At 46.5% G+C, this 14,151-nt stretch overlaps 1 protein-coding gene across 7 annotated transcripts in view; it reads left to right on the top strand.

Moving 5' to 3' along the window:
• TMEM132C (transmembrane protein 132C) overlaps positions 1-14,151 on the top strand; it is a 210,410-nt gene that overhangs the window by 160,045 nt on the left and 36,214 nt on the right. For all 7 annotated transcript variants that reach the window (XM_053280217.1, XM_053280213.1, XM_053280211.1 and 4 more), the window contains one exon: positions 1,684-1,870. In XM_053280217.1, the coding sequence (XP_053136192.1) occupies positions 1,684-1,870 (187 nt within the window). The remainder of the gene's footprint in view (positions 1-1,683; positions 1,871-14,151) is intronic.

Raw genomic sequence — 14,151 nt, 5'->3', positions numbered from 1 at the left:
CTGTTGGGGATATCATGGAAACTGTAGATCTACTCTTCCCTTTAAGTGGGAAAGCAGAGCAAAATAATGTTCTGGCAGTGAGAACAGCTGATTTAGTACCAGAGGCATCACGAGTAAGCAGTTCCAAGGGAAGCGTCTGTTGCACAGGGGTAGAGCACACACATTGCATGCAGAAGCTCTCGGATTTGATCTCCAGGAATGGCTGGAAAAAAGACCCCTGCCTGGAAAACAAGAGAACTGCTGCCAGTCAGTGTAGGCAATGCTGAACTAGATGGACCAATAGTCGGACTCAGCAGTGGCAGCTTTCCATGTTCACCAGTGGCATCCAAAGCTCAATGGCAGAGCATGTACTTTGCGTCCCGAAGGTCCCAGGTTCAATCTCCAAATAGGACTGGAAAAGAAACATGGGAGAGATGCTGCCAGTCAGTGCAGACAATACTGAGCTAGATGGAGCAAAGGTCTGACTCAGTAGGTGGCAGTTTCCGATGTTTGTTTGTTATTTGTTTGTTTGTTTGTTTATTGCCTTTCTAGACCACCCAATCCCAAGGCATATATGGTGAACCTGCCTGTTCAAAGTCCCGTCTTCCTTGGCGTGGAGTTGGTCTATTGTTGGGAACCACTCTGCATGTGTGCAAATGTGTGTCTGAGTGAGACTTGCCTCTGAAGCATTGCCTTCTTTTCCGGCAAAGTGGCTGTTTCCCTAGCAGTTGATCATCTCGGCCCCTGTTACAGAAAAGGATGGTGGTGGTGGGCAAATTGCAAGGCCATTTGAAGTAGAGAGAATTTGTAGCGGCTGCATTTCTCAAGAGTGCCGTGAGGGCAAGAGAATTATCTAGGCCATCCCACCCATAACAATAAAGCATTTGCCTTCTGCCTTTCCTATTTCTGGATATAAAAGATGCCACATCTTTCAGCATATAAAACATGCCTCATATGTCACACAGGCAATGCATTATCACATTTTTTAAAAGTCACTGGTACTGACAGCAACTTTCTGCTGTTAGAATGGGAAACCTTTAACAGAATGAGCTTGCCTTATATATACCTCAAAGCCGAAAGCTGGGGAAAGGATCTCGTAGAGTTCAGAATCTGACAGAACGCCAAGATGAGTGGAGAGCTGGTTTTGTGGTAGCAAGCAAGTATTGTCCACTTGGATAAGCAGTTTTCACTCTGGCTTGCATTTGAATGGGAGACAACATGTGTGAGCACTATAAGATTAGGGGATGGGGCCGTCTGGGGAAGAATACTGGCATGCTTGCATTCAAAAGGTTCCAAGTCCCTGCCCTGAACTCCCAAAGCAGTTTACAGAGATATAAATAAATAGATAAAATGGCTCCCTGTCCCCAAAGGGCTCACAGTCTGAAAAAGAAACATAAGATAGACCCCAGCAACAGCCACTGAGTGCTGGGGATGGATAGGGCCAGTTATTCTCCCCATGCTAAATAAAGAGGATGGACACATTTAAAGGGGGCCTTTTTGCTCAGTTAGCACGATATTCCCTAAGGGGAATATCTTCCAGTGCTCACACATGGAGTCTCCCATGCAAATGCAAACCAGGGTGGACCCTGCTTAGCAAAGAGGGCCATCCACACTTGCTGCCACCAGCTCTTCTGCGGTGAATGCCCTTCTGGCCCATTGCTTGTCATCCTGCTCAATCTCATCACGTCCTTCCTTTTCTCCCAGAAGTAACAGCAACACATTCAGCGAGGTGGTGAGGTTGAGCTTTGAGATCGCCAGCTTCAGCAGCCTTTCTGGGACGCAGTCCATCACCTGGCAGGTGGAATATCCCCACAAGAGGACAACAGACACGGCCCTCTCGGAAATCTTCATTTGCCAGAAGGATCTCGTGGGCATCGTGCCGCTGGCGATGGTAAGAGAGCGTTCCTGTTGGGACAGGGCACATTTTTACAGAGAAGGCATCTGTGTTGCAGACGTTCTGTTGCAGGGGTCTCAGATTTGAACCACCAGCTGTGGTTGGACAAAGGCTGGCCTCTGAGGATGATGGGAGTGGAGGGCCAACATCTGCAAGAGGGCCTCAGTTTGAGACTCCTGGTGTACTGGGAAAATCATAATCATTTTCTTACACTTAAAAGATCTCAACAAGCATCATCCCAGCCCCCTCTCTCACACACCATATCTATCTATCTATCTATCTATCTATCTATCTATCTATCTATCTATCTCTCATATTTTTTTATCCGGCGAGGATTAAGCTCTTTGCTGCCCGTAGGCAGCCAAAGATTTGCTGCCCCAGTGGCAAGGAAGGAGGGGGAGGGGAGTTCATTGAATGTATGTTTTAATTAAAACTGCTACACATTCAATTTTACATTGTGATTTTTTTTTAAGGAGGTCCACTTGAGATTAATCTCCCCCTTCTTGTTTTTAGGGCACTCTGATGATTTTTATTTGAAGTTTTTACTACTTAACCCAGATGGGGAAAAAGTATTAATACCGTGGCCAGGTTTTGTTTTATAATCTGCAAAATTCGATCTGATCTTTAGCAATGCATTTCATAAGGAGTTTATATATTTCTCGCTTCTTTTTCTATTGTATTTACATGATGCATTGTTTGTATGTCTTGTGTATTGGTCTATGACCGTAATCAAGTTCCGTTCTGTTCAAACTGCTGCTGCGCAAGAGCGCAGCAGCGCATGCTCCTCATGTACCTGCCTGCCCGCCCACCTCCCAAATTTTTACAGTGGTGGGCGGGTGTGTGCCATGCGGAATGCAAAGAGGCAATGGGTGGCAGAGAGTGCAGGCAGGCAGTGGGGCAGCCCCTTAAAGGCATGTGCGTGTGCAGAAAGGCCCGAAACAGGGTGATCACTCTCATTCGGGAGGTGGGCGGGCTTGGGATAGGACCTATGGCCGACCTCTCCACTTCATTGGCTATCGCTGCCCTGTTACCTCCCTTCTCTCTCCGCCGCCCATGGCCTCTTTGCATCCCACACAACAGGCACCCACCGCTGTGCCGTCCAGTGAAAACACACACACATATGCATTAAAAATTTATATACAGTGGTCCCTCGACTTACGAAGTTAATCCGTTCCGAATGCACGTTCGGAGGTCGAAAATTTCGTAAGTCGAAAAGCGCACCCACGGAGGTTTAAAAAAATTCGTAAGTCGAGTAAGCCGCATCTAAAAATTCGTAAGTCGAGGAAACCGCATCTAAAAATTCGTAAGTCGAGGAAACCGCATCTAAACCGCCAACAGTTTCCGTTCGTAGCTCGAAAAATTCGTAAGCGTGCGGCCATTTTTGTCGTTCGTAAGTCGAAAACATCGGGTGTCGAGTAGTTCGTAAGTTGAGGGTCCACTGTATTGCTTTTTTAAAAATGCCACTAGGAGGGTATTTGCCTCCTCCTGTAACCTGCCTATGATTTTTATACCACCCGAAACCTACGTCTCTGGGCGGTTTACAACAAAGCAAAAACAAACACAAAAACAGTTAAAACAGTAGTGCATAAAAACATGCAGTATTTTTAACACGTGGGTTTTTCAGGGCGCCAACAGCAACTGAACTCACAAGAATAGTCGAATATAAGACAGGTCTGTTTATGCAAATATGCATTAGCAGATGCATTTCAACACACAACTTGACATATTTCCATCCCACTTATCTTGCCCCCCTCCCCGCTCTGCCTCTAAAGCAGAGGTCATGATCAGTGCAGGTCACAGTCATGCCTGGCACAGTGTGGGCTGGTGGTACGACAACCATATCCCCTGGGACAAACTGAAGAGGATTTGGGGGGCCCCAAGGGGTGTGGAGGCCCTGGACTTCAACCTGGAAATCCAGGGGTAAGAGCACCTCTGCTTAGGGTAGCATATGTGGTTCCTCCCCAATTTAACCTCACAATCCTCATGTGAGTTGGATTAGGCTGAGGAGGGGGTGAACGGCCCAAGTTCATCCAGTAGACGAATAGTGGAGTCTAGAGTCTAGCCTTAGAGTCTTCCCAGTCCAAATCTAGGAGTAGAACCACAACACTGTATTGCCTGTCAATTTTCATCCAAAAAGTAGGCCAGTGTGTTAACCCCTTAATGTTCCCATTTGATAAATGGAAGAAGGAAGGCTCAGAAATGGTGGCCCGGATTATCAGAATGTGGCTTCAGGACCCAACCATGGTTCCGATTTTGGCCTAGGAATGAACCCTCGATTTCTAGTGAGTTCCACTCACCCAACCGAGAGGATTTATTCCTACTGCTGGTGCGTCCGGATTGGGATTTCATCCCAAACTGGAGGTAAGGGAGCAAGTGCCTTCTGTGGGCTTCCCTCCCATTGGCTGGCACAGGCTGTCCTTCCAGGGTCGGAGGAAGCCCGCACGCCCCCTTTGCCGGCTCCCAGACCGAAGATAGTGATCATCTGTGAGTGTGCAGGAGGGATGGAGGCAAACTGTGTGTCCAAAGCGAAGGGCATTGTCTCTTTAACCAACAGACTTGTGTTTCCAGGAACTTTGTTGTGCTGATCAGCATTAGTCTTGGCCAATGTCGTTTGGGATATTCAGCCGAAAAAGAATCTAGAAATTGAAAATAAAACCAGACTTCAGCCTGGTACCAGGACACCTCCCGAAAACCTGCTTTGCGCTCTTTTCCTAGTGCTGAGTGCATCTGTCTCTCTGCCATGCCTTGCGATAAGCCCTGGCACCAACTGGAACGCCCTGCACTCACAGAACCCAGGTGGAGGAGGTGCCGAGCGTAACAAAATTGGCTTTGCTAGCAGGATATGACTCGATAAAGGGAATGTGCTAGCTCTGCAGTTCCAGCTGGGCTTCTTTCTCTTTCTCCTTCATTTGAACGTTAATCTCCTGCCGAGCTGATTGCCTGGCAGTTCCCTTCTTGAAATCATTGAATTGAGGGGGGAGGGGGAGAGAGAGAGAGAGAGAGAGAGAGAGAGAGTGTGTGTGTGTCTCAAATGGAAAGTTAGGAGCCCCCATCTGCTAATAAGTCAAAACTGTTCACTGTGTTGGGAGAAACTAAATGTTGCTAATTCGGCTTCGAAATGAAGTTCTGCCTATTTGAACTGATTCACATTGAACCTGGGTGATTCGAGTGATTCGAATTCATATAGAATCACCCCATAAAAGGGCAATTTTATTTGAATTTGAATCAAGTGTATGAAATTCGATACGTATTGGATTTGAGAACTGCTTGGCACCTTTTAAAAACCATCCCTGTTTGGTTTTAAAGGGGCACCAAAACAGGCTCTAACATTCAGATTCAATTTGAATTTGAATCAGATTTCCAGACCAGATTCGAATTTGATTCAAATTCAAAATAAATTTTCAGGATTCCATTTGAATTAGACATGAATCGGAAAACGTGTTTCATGCATGTGTCTAGCCTAGTGTGCCCCCTTAAGCCCAATTTGTTCCCTTTAAGACTGGGATGAGGCCACTCTGGGAAGAGCATCTGCATGCTTGCATGCAGCAGGTTCCAACTTCCCTCCCTGGCATCTCCGGATAGGGCTGAGAGAGACTCTCGCCTGCAACCTTGGAGAAGCCGCTGCCAGTCTGGGTAGACAATATTGAGCTAGATGGATCAATGGTCTGACTCAGTATAAGGCAGCTTCCTAGGTTCCTACCCCAGAGAAAATACCCACCAGGGTATTTCTGTTTCTTCTGATCGCTGGAGTTTCCAGGGCCTTTAGTGGAATCTTCATAGCCAAGAACGCAGGGTCTACTCCTTCGGTGCATGTCCTCTTCACCCTCCTCTTCTGTGCACGTCCCTTCCAGAACAGGCTCTGGTTGGAGAGAGATGACCATTCAGCCAAAGTCAGGGCTGCACAACTTGTAGCCCTCCAGCTCTTGCTGGATGGCAACTCCCATCACCCCCTGCCACAGTCGACAAAAGTCAGGCATAATGGGAGTTTTAGTCCAGCGGTAGCTGGAGAGCCCAAGTTGTACAGTCCTTGAACATCCCATCGGGACCCTTCACGTATGTCACCAAACGTGTTAGCCCTTCACGCCCACTGCCAATTGAGAGGGCTGTCAGGCCGGAGTCATCAGCATTTACAACAGCGTGCGAGAGAGAATGGCAACCCGGGCCAGCGGAACGGGAAGGAATGGATTGGCAGCATTAATTTTAATCTGGATGCGATGAGCTTGGCTTCTCTCTGGCTTTATCAACATTGATTGCCCTTCTTCAGGATTTGTTACCTCCCCAAACAATAATAAATGCTCTTGCATTGCAATTTATTACACTTGTAAGCTGTCTGAAATCGGGTATCTGTGAAAAATGGTTACAGTGCAGTTTGCATTCGCTGGCGGATATGGAGACTGCGGGTCGGTATTGGTGTGGCGGGAGACGTGCTCTGTCTTGTAAGAAAACCAGCACTCCTCAGGTTTGGTGGAAACTCTGGAGAGATGTGGGGGGATGCTTCCCAGGCTGTAAAATTGTGTCTCTGGATGCAAAAGAATCAGGAGGTGAGTGTCTGGTTATAAATGCAATCATCATAAAACAGACGGTGCTGCTTCTGGCCAGAGGATCCTTAATGCTCCTCCATGTAAAAACTGTTTGCAAATGAAATCTAGTGCCTCCAAGAGAAAGTTCTAGTCCAGCCTCCTTGCTTGGTTTCATGGAAAGAGCCTTTGCAGGAAGATGGAGGGGCTAGAGTTATGAACCCCACCGCCCATTGAGATCATCAGGAGAGGTCCGTCTCCATTTGCCACCGGCTCGTCTGGTGGCTACTCAGGGACAGGCCTTCTCCCCTGCTGCTCCAAGGCTTTGGAATGCGCGCCCTAGTGAAATAAGAGCCTCCCCATCTCTGACAATTTTTAAAAAAGTCTTTAAAGATGCATCTGTTCACCCAGGCTTTTTACTGATACTGTTTTGATTGTTTTTAATGTTGTTTTAGAATATTGTTTTAAAAAATTTAAATTGTTGTGGTTTACATTTCTTGTTTTTGTTTTTAACTAATGTTTTGATGTGGTTTTTATCTTGTAAACCACCCAGGGACGCAGGTTTTGGGTGGTATAATAATATGTAAAAATGATAAATAAAATAATAATAGAGGGAAGCATACAGTCCAGGTCAGGACTAAGGCAAGGTCCAGAGCAGTAAACAGTAAAGTAAGCAGTAAAGGAGCGAGCGTGGTATAGTGGTTAGAGTGGTGGACTAGGACCGGGGGAGACCCGAGTTCAAATCCCCATTCAGCCATAATACTAGCTGGGTGACTCTGGGCCAGCCACTTCTCTCTCAGCCTAACCTACTTCACAGGGTTGTTGTGAGGAGAAACTTAAGTATGTAGTACGCCGCTCTGGGCTCCTTGGAGGAAGAGCGGGATATAAATGCAAAATCATCATCATCATCATCATCGACTCTTCTGAGAGGCACCTTTTAAAAGTGGTGATTCTCTTTATTTAGCAGCATCCCTGTAGTGACTGTTGGTGGTAGTTCCACAAGATCTGGAGGACCACATGTTGGGAACCCTGGGCCTGAGGTGCTCTGACACTGTTCAGACTGAGGAACTAAATCCAAAGCAGTTGTTGTTTAAGACCAGACGTCTGTGAGCTCCCCACATCATCTGGTATAGCTGGGATGATGAGTTGCAGTACCGTCTATGGCCATTACCTGGGTGGTGCTGTAGAGCAGCTAAGATCAAACCAATTGCTCCCTCTGAGAGCTACCAGAATTACCAGGGCCCTGGTTTGAATTCCCAGGCCCATGTAGGGCTTTTTCCACACCAGCCCTCTGAGAAAGCCTGTTTAGGTGACTGAAGAACTGTAGTGCTTCCTAGAGCACTATTTCATGGTCACTGTCATTGGGACAGTGTGCTCTGGTGTGGACATTTCCTGTGCAGCTAAAGCTATAAAGCAAGCTCTGTTCCAAGAAAGGTTTTTAGGGAAAACAGGCCCACAGATACACAGACTGCAGAGAGGCTCCTCTTTCTATCCTCCCAACCCCTTCTGCAGACATTTTTATGACTGCGTCGCCATCCTCCTTCCCTCCACTCCATGATCTACTGTTTGCATTATTACTTGCCCTTATCAAAAATTAAAGACAGACCTCCCAAATCCTGGCGAGAGCCAGCAGTAACGTCTCCCCGCAGAGTTGCAAAATGGACTAAATTAAACTGAGATTTTTTTGGCACAGGGCTGGGAAATGCAGCTTTCACTTGGGCTTGTTTTGCTTCTTAATGGGATGCTGAAAGCAAAACCCACAAATACGGGCCCCTGTGCCCAGGCGCTTCTCTGCGGCTGTGGTTACTAAAAAATTGAAGAGTTGGAGGAACTTCTGGACGATGGATTCTTCCCGTTACGAGGGGAATGCATGCTGTTAATAACCACTGTCCTGTTAAGCTGTGCAAATCAAGCCAGCCAGCCCCTGGTGGAAATAATGGGTGTGTTGAGCAGGTTCTTGTTTAATTTTAAAATATTTAACACCACTCTCGTCCAGAAGCCTTTGAACCCATAAAAGCACTGCAGAGAAATAAAGCAAGGGAATGTGGAGTCCTTTCTTTCACTCACACGCAACCGAGACTGGATGTGCTTAACCTTCTTCTCTCAGTCCACATAGGACTGTGAGCAGGTCTTGTGGTAGCCAGCATGAATTGCCCCCTTTGCTAAGCAGAGTCCCACCCTGGTTTGCATTTGGGAGGGAGGCTACATGTGGGAACATTGTAAGCTACTCCCCTTAGAGGATGAGGCCGCTTTGGGAAGCGCACCTGCATATTTGCATGCAGAAGGTTCCAAGTTCCCTCCCTGGCATGTCCAGATAGGGCTGAGAGAGACTCCTGCCTGCAACCTTGGAGACGCCTCTGCCAGGATGTGTAGACAAGACTGAGCTAAGGACCAGTGGTCTGACTCAGTATGAGGCAGTTTCCTTCCTAGACTCCCTCTTGTGATCTCCAATGTTGTGAGTTGAGGGCCACTCCTTTGTTGTCAGGGTGGATCTGTTCCACCACCACCTCCAGAGTTGGAGCCCGAAACTTAAGAAGGTGAAAGAGCTGGGTTCTGTGCCTTCCTGCCCAATCTGGGCTGTGCTGATTCTCGACAATGTGTGCAAATGCATGCTTGTAGATAAAATATTTATGGATTTTTTTACCCTGGTTTTCTTTGTTGATCACGGCTATTATACTAGCTCTGCTAAGTAAATGACAAAATAAATAAGTTATTGTAGCCATAGGGCTAAGTACATAACATTGTTGCATTTTTAATTTGGATGTGAAAGGGATGAGAGTCAGACTGCAGAGGAGGGATTGCCAGTGTTTGGTCTTTGGGTTAGGAAATGTGGCACCTTTCCTTCCATGGTAGTTGGAACAATTGGATTTACAACCCAGTGGCTTCAAAGCTCTACTTCAGAACAGTAGTCAGAGGTAATCCACTACAAAAAAGTGATAATTCTTCAAGGGACCGTGTACTAGAGATGTGCACGAAATTCGAACAAATCGATTCAAATTTGAATTGAATTCAAATCGATTCATTTGAATTTCATGCATAAGCCTACCATATACCTCCCCTCCAGCATGAAGGAAAGACCAGTGGACTTTGAGCCTAGTTGTTTACATTGGCTGGCATGAGGGGAATTACTCAGAGTGGGACTTCATAGAAATTAATTGTTCCATTGATTAATTCACCATTTTAATTCCTGGGGACGACTTTGATAATTTCCCTTGTCATGTCAGCCACCGTGATTTGCCATGGTCAGTTCAGACGTGCATTACTTCATCATTGTCTCCAGCAATGTCCAACGTTTACAGACTTTCCTAGATTATTATTTTTTTAACCGGGGATCCCTCTATTTATCTGTGTGCCTGGATTTGCCAGTAAACATCTCTCTACTCTAGACATGTTACCCAGATTTGTGTCCCTTGGCATGGAGCATGAACTTCAGCAGCTCGTAAATTCTGTACTTAAATAAAATAAAAGGCCAGCCTTATGACACTGGTGTTCTTCTCCCACTCCTGTTTTAGCTCCAGAAAGAGAGAGAAGATCAGGAGCAGTGATCTACCATGGTCACAGATCCTGCTACATACAGCTGTTAGAGCATTAGCAGTGTATTTGACAGTAAGTGCACTTCAAATATTCTGTATCCTCTTCTAGACCAACAAAACTAGAAAGCCACATTTGCACATAATGGGAGATCGGAGCTGCAGAGAGCAGTGTTCCCTCTAAGGTATGTGCACATGGGTGTGCTCACAAGTTTTTTTGATATGTCCGCTCAGTTAATTTTAGATCCTGCTCAGGTTGAATCAGGAAGGCCCCTAAATGCTCATGCGCACACAATGCCTTGATACTGCCACCCAGAGCAAAACTCATTCCACACACAGATGAAAAAAATTAGAACACAAGCAGGGACCCATGGTTTCCTTACCATTACATCTGAACCGGTGAAACTCTGGTCCCATCAGTAGCGTGATCCAAGGTCGCTCTGAGGAGATTCCAATTTGAAGCCTCGGTTTGTAGCAGGCCTGCTCAACTTCGGCCCTCCTGCAGATGTTGGCCTACAATTCCCATAATTCCTGGCTATTGGCTGCTGTGGCTGAGACTTATGGGAGTTGTAGTCCAAAAACAGCTGGGGGGCCTAAGTTGAGCAGGCCTGGTTTGTAGTGAGCTTCGCTGCTCCAAACCAAGGGTCTGCAGGGCCTCCGTTCCATCCGAATGCAGCACTGGAGGCGGCATTTGGGTGGACTGGAGTTGAGGGAGGGAAATCCTCCCTCCCTCCCTGATTGGCTGTGTGGGCTGTCCTTCAAGCAAGAATGGAGCCCACATAACCAGCTCCCCTGCCTCTCTGCCGTCTTGCTGACTACAGAGCGGACGTTCTCCAGTATGTCCAAAAGCAGATGGGAGAGCGGAGGGAAGGGGGCCTGCAGAACTGTGGGTCCATCGATCCACGGTTCCATTTTACATGAGAATGTGGCCCAAATGTTGAGGCTGCTGGAAGAGGAAAGTACTTCTCTTACAAAGAGATCAAGTGTTTTTTTGTTTGTTTTTTAATTATTACATTCATATCCTGCTCTTCCTCTGAGGACTGCTGAGCACATGGTTATTTTTATTCTCACAACAACCCTGTGAGGTAGGTTAGGCTAAGCCATACATGACTGGCCCAGAGTCACCCAGTGAGTTTCATGGTTGAATGGGGATTCGAACTCAGGTCTTCCCGGTCCTAGTCCAACACTCTAATCAGTATGCTATGCTGGCTGATAGAACGTTCTTAGATCATTAGATTTACTGTTGCCCGATCTCTCAGCCAGAGGGGGGGGGGAGAAGAAGCGGGGGGGCTTAATCACAGTTGATATACATTGATTATGATTGGGGCGGAGTCAAGAAGCAGAAAAAATTTGCACATTTATGGCTTTTCAAAGAGCAAAAGGAGGCTTAGCCAAGCATGAAAATGTGCTCCAGATTTGGTGGTGGTCCTTCTTTCATTCGCATTTTCTCATTACCTCCTGAGTTGGATGATCTACTAAGAGCATCTTGTCAATTTCACTCAGGATGCAAGGCGGCCATCCCGGGAAGCTGCCACATCACCTGGCTGTCCATGTTGTGCTGCTACCCAGGTTTGGGTGCAGCGCTGTCTGCTGGCCCAATGGGGATTTTACACCTTAGACATTTAAGCAACCTGGCCCTGTGAGCATACGCATGGTTAGGGCAAGGCTTCTCAACCTTCAATCCCCCGATGTTGGCTGAAGGCTGTAGTGGCTGGGGATGATGGGAGTTGTAGTCCAACAAAAACTGGGGACTCAAGATTGAGAATCCTGAATTAGAATGTCTCAGTTTTACAACCTTTCCATAGTGACAAGCCATTAATTACTGGCCCATCCTTAAAGCGCTAGTTGGGTTGTCTGCTCCTTCTAGTGTATAGTTGTGTGCCTGTATTTTCCGCCCTATAAACACCAGTCCGTTGAGATTTCTGGATGGACCTGACAAATTGAAATCTTTCCAGCAGCAGGGGTTTGTGGGAAGCAAACGGAGCCACCAGATTGTAGTGCCTTCCAGCTATCTTGAAAATCCTTGATGCCTCTTCTGCGGCTCTTTTGAAGTGAAGTCACCCTGTTAACATCTGAAGAACCAAAAGAGACACTCAGCAGACAACTACTTTGATGTTGACACCAAGAGCACAGTGCTGAAATTTAATTATGCAAACCATTGTAATTTTCTTTTTTAAAAAAACTGATTCAGAAAAACAACAGAAAACACTTGCAAACACATTGGAACTCTGTTTTTGAGATGCAATACATTTTGACTAGATTTTAGCCTGATACATCCTTTTCTCTGAGGTTTCGAATATTTGTTATTGGGAGGGGCAGTTTAGAGCCCGTATCTCGCCCTGTATGTACATGTATTATCATCATCTTAATGGACATTATGATGGTCATTTGTATAATGTATTTGAATGTTGCCAGTGCCTCACGTAGGAACATAGGAAGCAAAAGGAAGTCCTTTTCCACACAGCACATAATTAATCTATGGAATTCTCTGCCAAGGGATGTGGTGATGGCCACTAGCTTGGATGGCTTTAAAAGGAGCTTAGACAAATTCATGGAGGACCGGTCTATCAATGGCTATCAGCCTGGTGGCTATAAGCCACCTCCAGCCTCAGAGGCAAGTTGCCTCTAAATACCAGTTACAGGGGAGCAACAGCAGGAGAGAAGACATGCCTTCACCTCTTGCCTGTGGGCTTCTCAAAGGCATCTGGTGGGCCACTGTGTGAAACAGGATGCTGGACCAGATAGGCCTTGGGCCTCACCAGCATGGCTGTTCTTATCTTCTAAGCTGCCTTCTACTGAGTCAGACCATTAGTCCAGCTTGCTCAGTGTTGTCTACACCGACTGGCAGATCTTAGATTCGTCTTTCAGCACCCAGATTAGTCTGTGGTATGTAGGGGATCATTCCCCACTCACCCGTCTATTCCACCCACTCTTTCTGCTTCGTGTGTAGACCAGATGACGTATGCATCTGTGGCCCATTAGCAAGTCAAATTGGCTGAAGGGTTGCTGATGCTTAAAACGAATCACCGGATTATGTTGATAAACAGAAGCCCATCGCCCTAACAATGTCCATTTGCTAAGCGGCTGTAATTCGCCGCTGTGGATAATAGCGCTAATCTCTGACCGCTGTGTCAGGCCGGCTCGTCTTGTGGCATTACAATGTCCAATCTGCAATGTGGTCCAGATAATTTATTTTCTAATACGGTTTTCACAGAATTTTCATGCAAAGCTCTGCTGATCGGACTTCCTGCCCTTGCTCCATATGCATGCGCGCGCGCACATACACACACAGGCTAAGCTTGGACATAATGGCAAATCATAACTGGATCTGAAAACCCCAAAGAGGGTTTGGCTCAAGCTTGAGGGGTGCTGGAACACATTAGTGCCTTAGTGCCTCCTGTGCCGGGATTTTGACATGAGGCAAACCCTGGTGTACTGGGCAGCAATCCCCTGCTAACTGGGCAAAGAGGCACCTTTTACTGTGGTGATTCTCTTTATTTAGCAGGGGGAGAGAATCACCACGGTAAAAGGTGCCGCTTTGGCTACCAAATGACTTGAAGGTAGCCACAGACGGGCCTCCCCTGACGAACGCAGTTTACGATGGGGATCGTGCAGAAGAAGACGCTCTCTTAAATACCGTAGGCCTAAGCTGTTTAGGGCTTTATAGGTTATAACCAGTGCTTTGTATTTTGCCCGGAAACCGATTGGAAGCCAGTGTAACTCCTGTGAATGAATGTGGTGATTCTCTTTATTGAGCAGGGGGAGAGTAACTGGCCCTCTCCACCCCCAGCACAGGACCTCCAGTGACTGTTGCTGGTGTCTGTCTTAGAGGTTTCTTTTTAGACCATGAGTGCTTTGGGGACAGGGATCCATCCATCTTATTTATTTGTTATTTCTCTGTGTAAACTGCCCTGAGCCATTTTTGGAAGGGCGGTATAGAAATCGAATCAGGGTGGTTTACACAGAGAAATAATAAATAAATAAGATGGCTCCCTATCCCCAAAGCACTCACAGTCTAAAAAGAAACCTCTTTTTAAAAGAAAAGCCCAATTATGGAAATTAAATCTAGGTTTCAAGCCTTTTAAAAAAGCAAAAACAGTGGGATTTCACAGCTCAAGGAAGAGCATTTGACCATGACTGAAGGAGGAGGCGTGCAATGGATTTCAGAGGCATCTCAACGTTGCTTTCTGGTATTATTTCCAAAGACGGTAGACTGTGGTACTTGTACTGT

Source organism: Hemicordylus capensis, chromosome 15 (assembly GCF_027244095.1).
Source record: "Hemicordylus capensis ecotype Gifberg chromosome 15, rHemCap1.1.pri, whole genome shotgun sequence".
Classification (NCBI taxonomy): Eukaryota; Metazoa; Chordata; class Lepidosauria; order Squamata; family Cordylidae; genus Hemicordylus; species Hemicordylus capensis.
The sequence above is the reverse complement of the archived record's forward strand: the minus strand, read 5'-3'. Positions and strand labels throughout refer to the sequence as shown.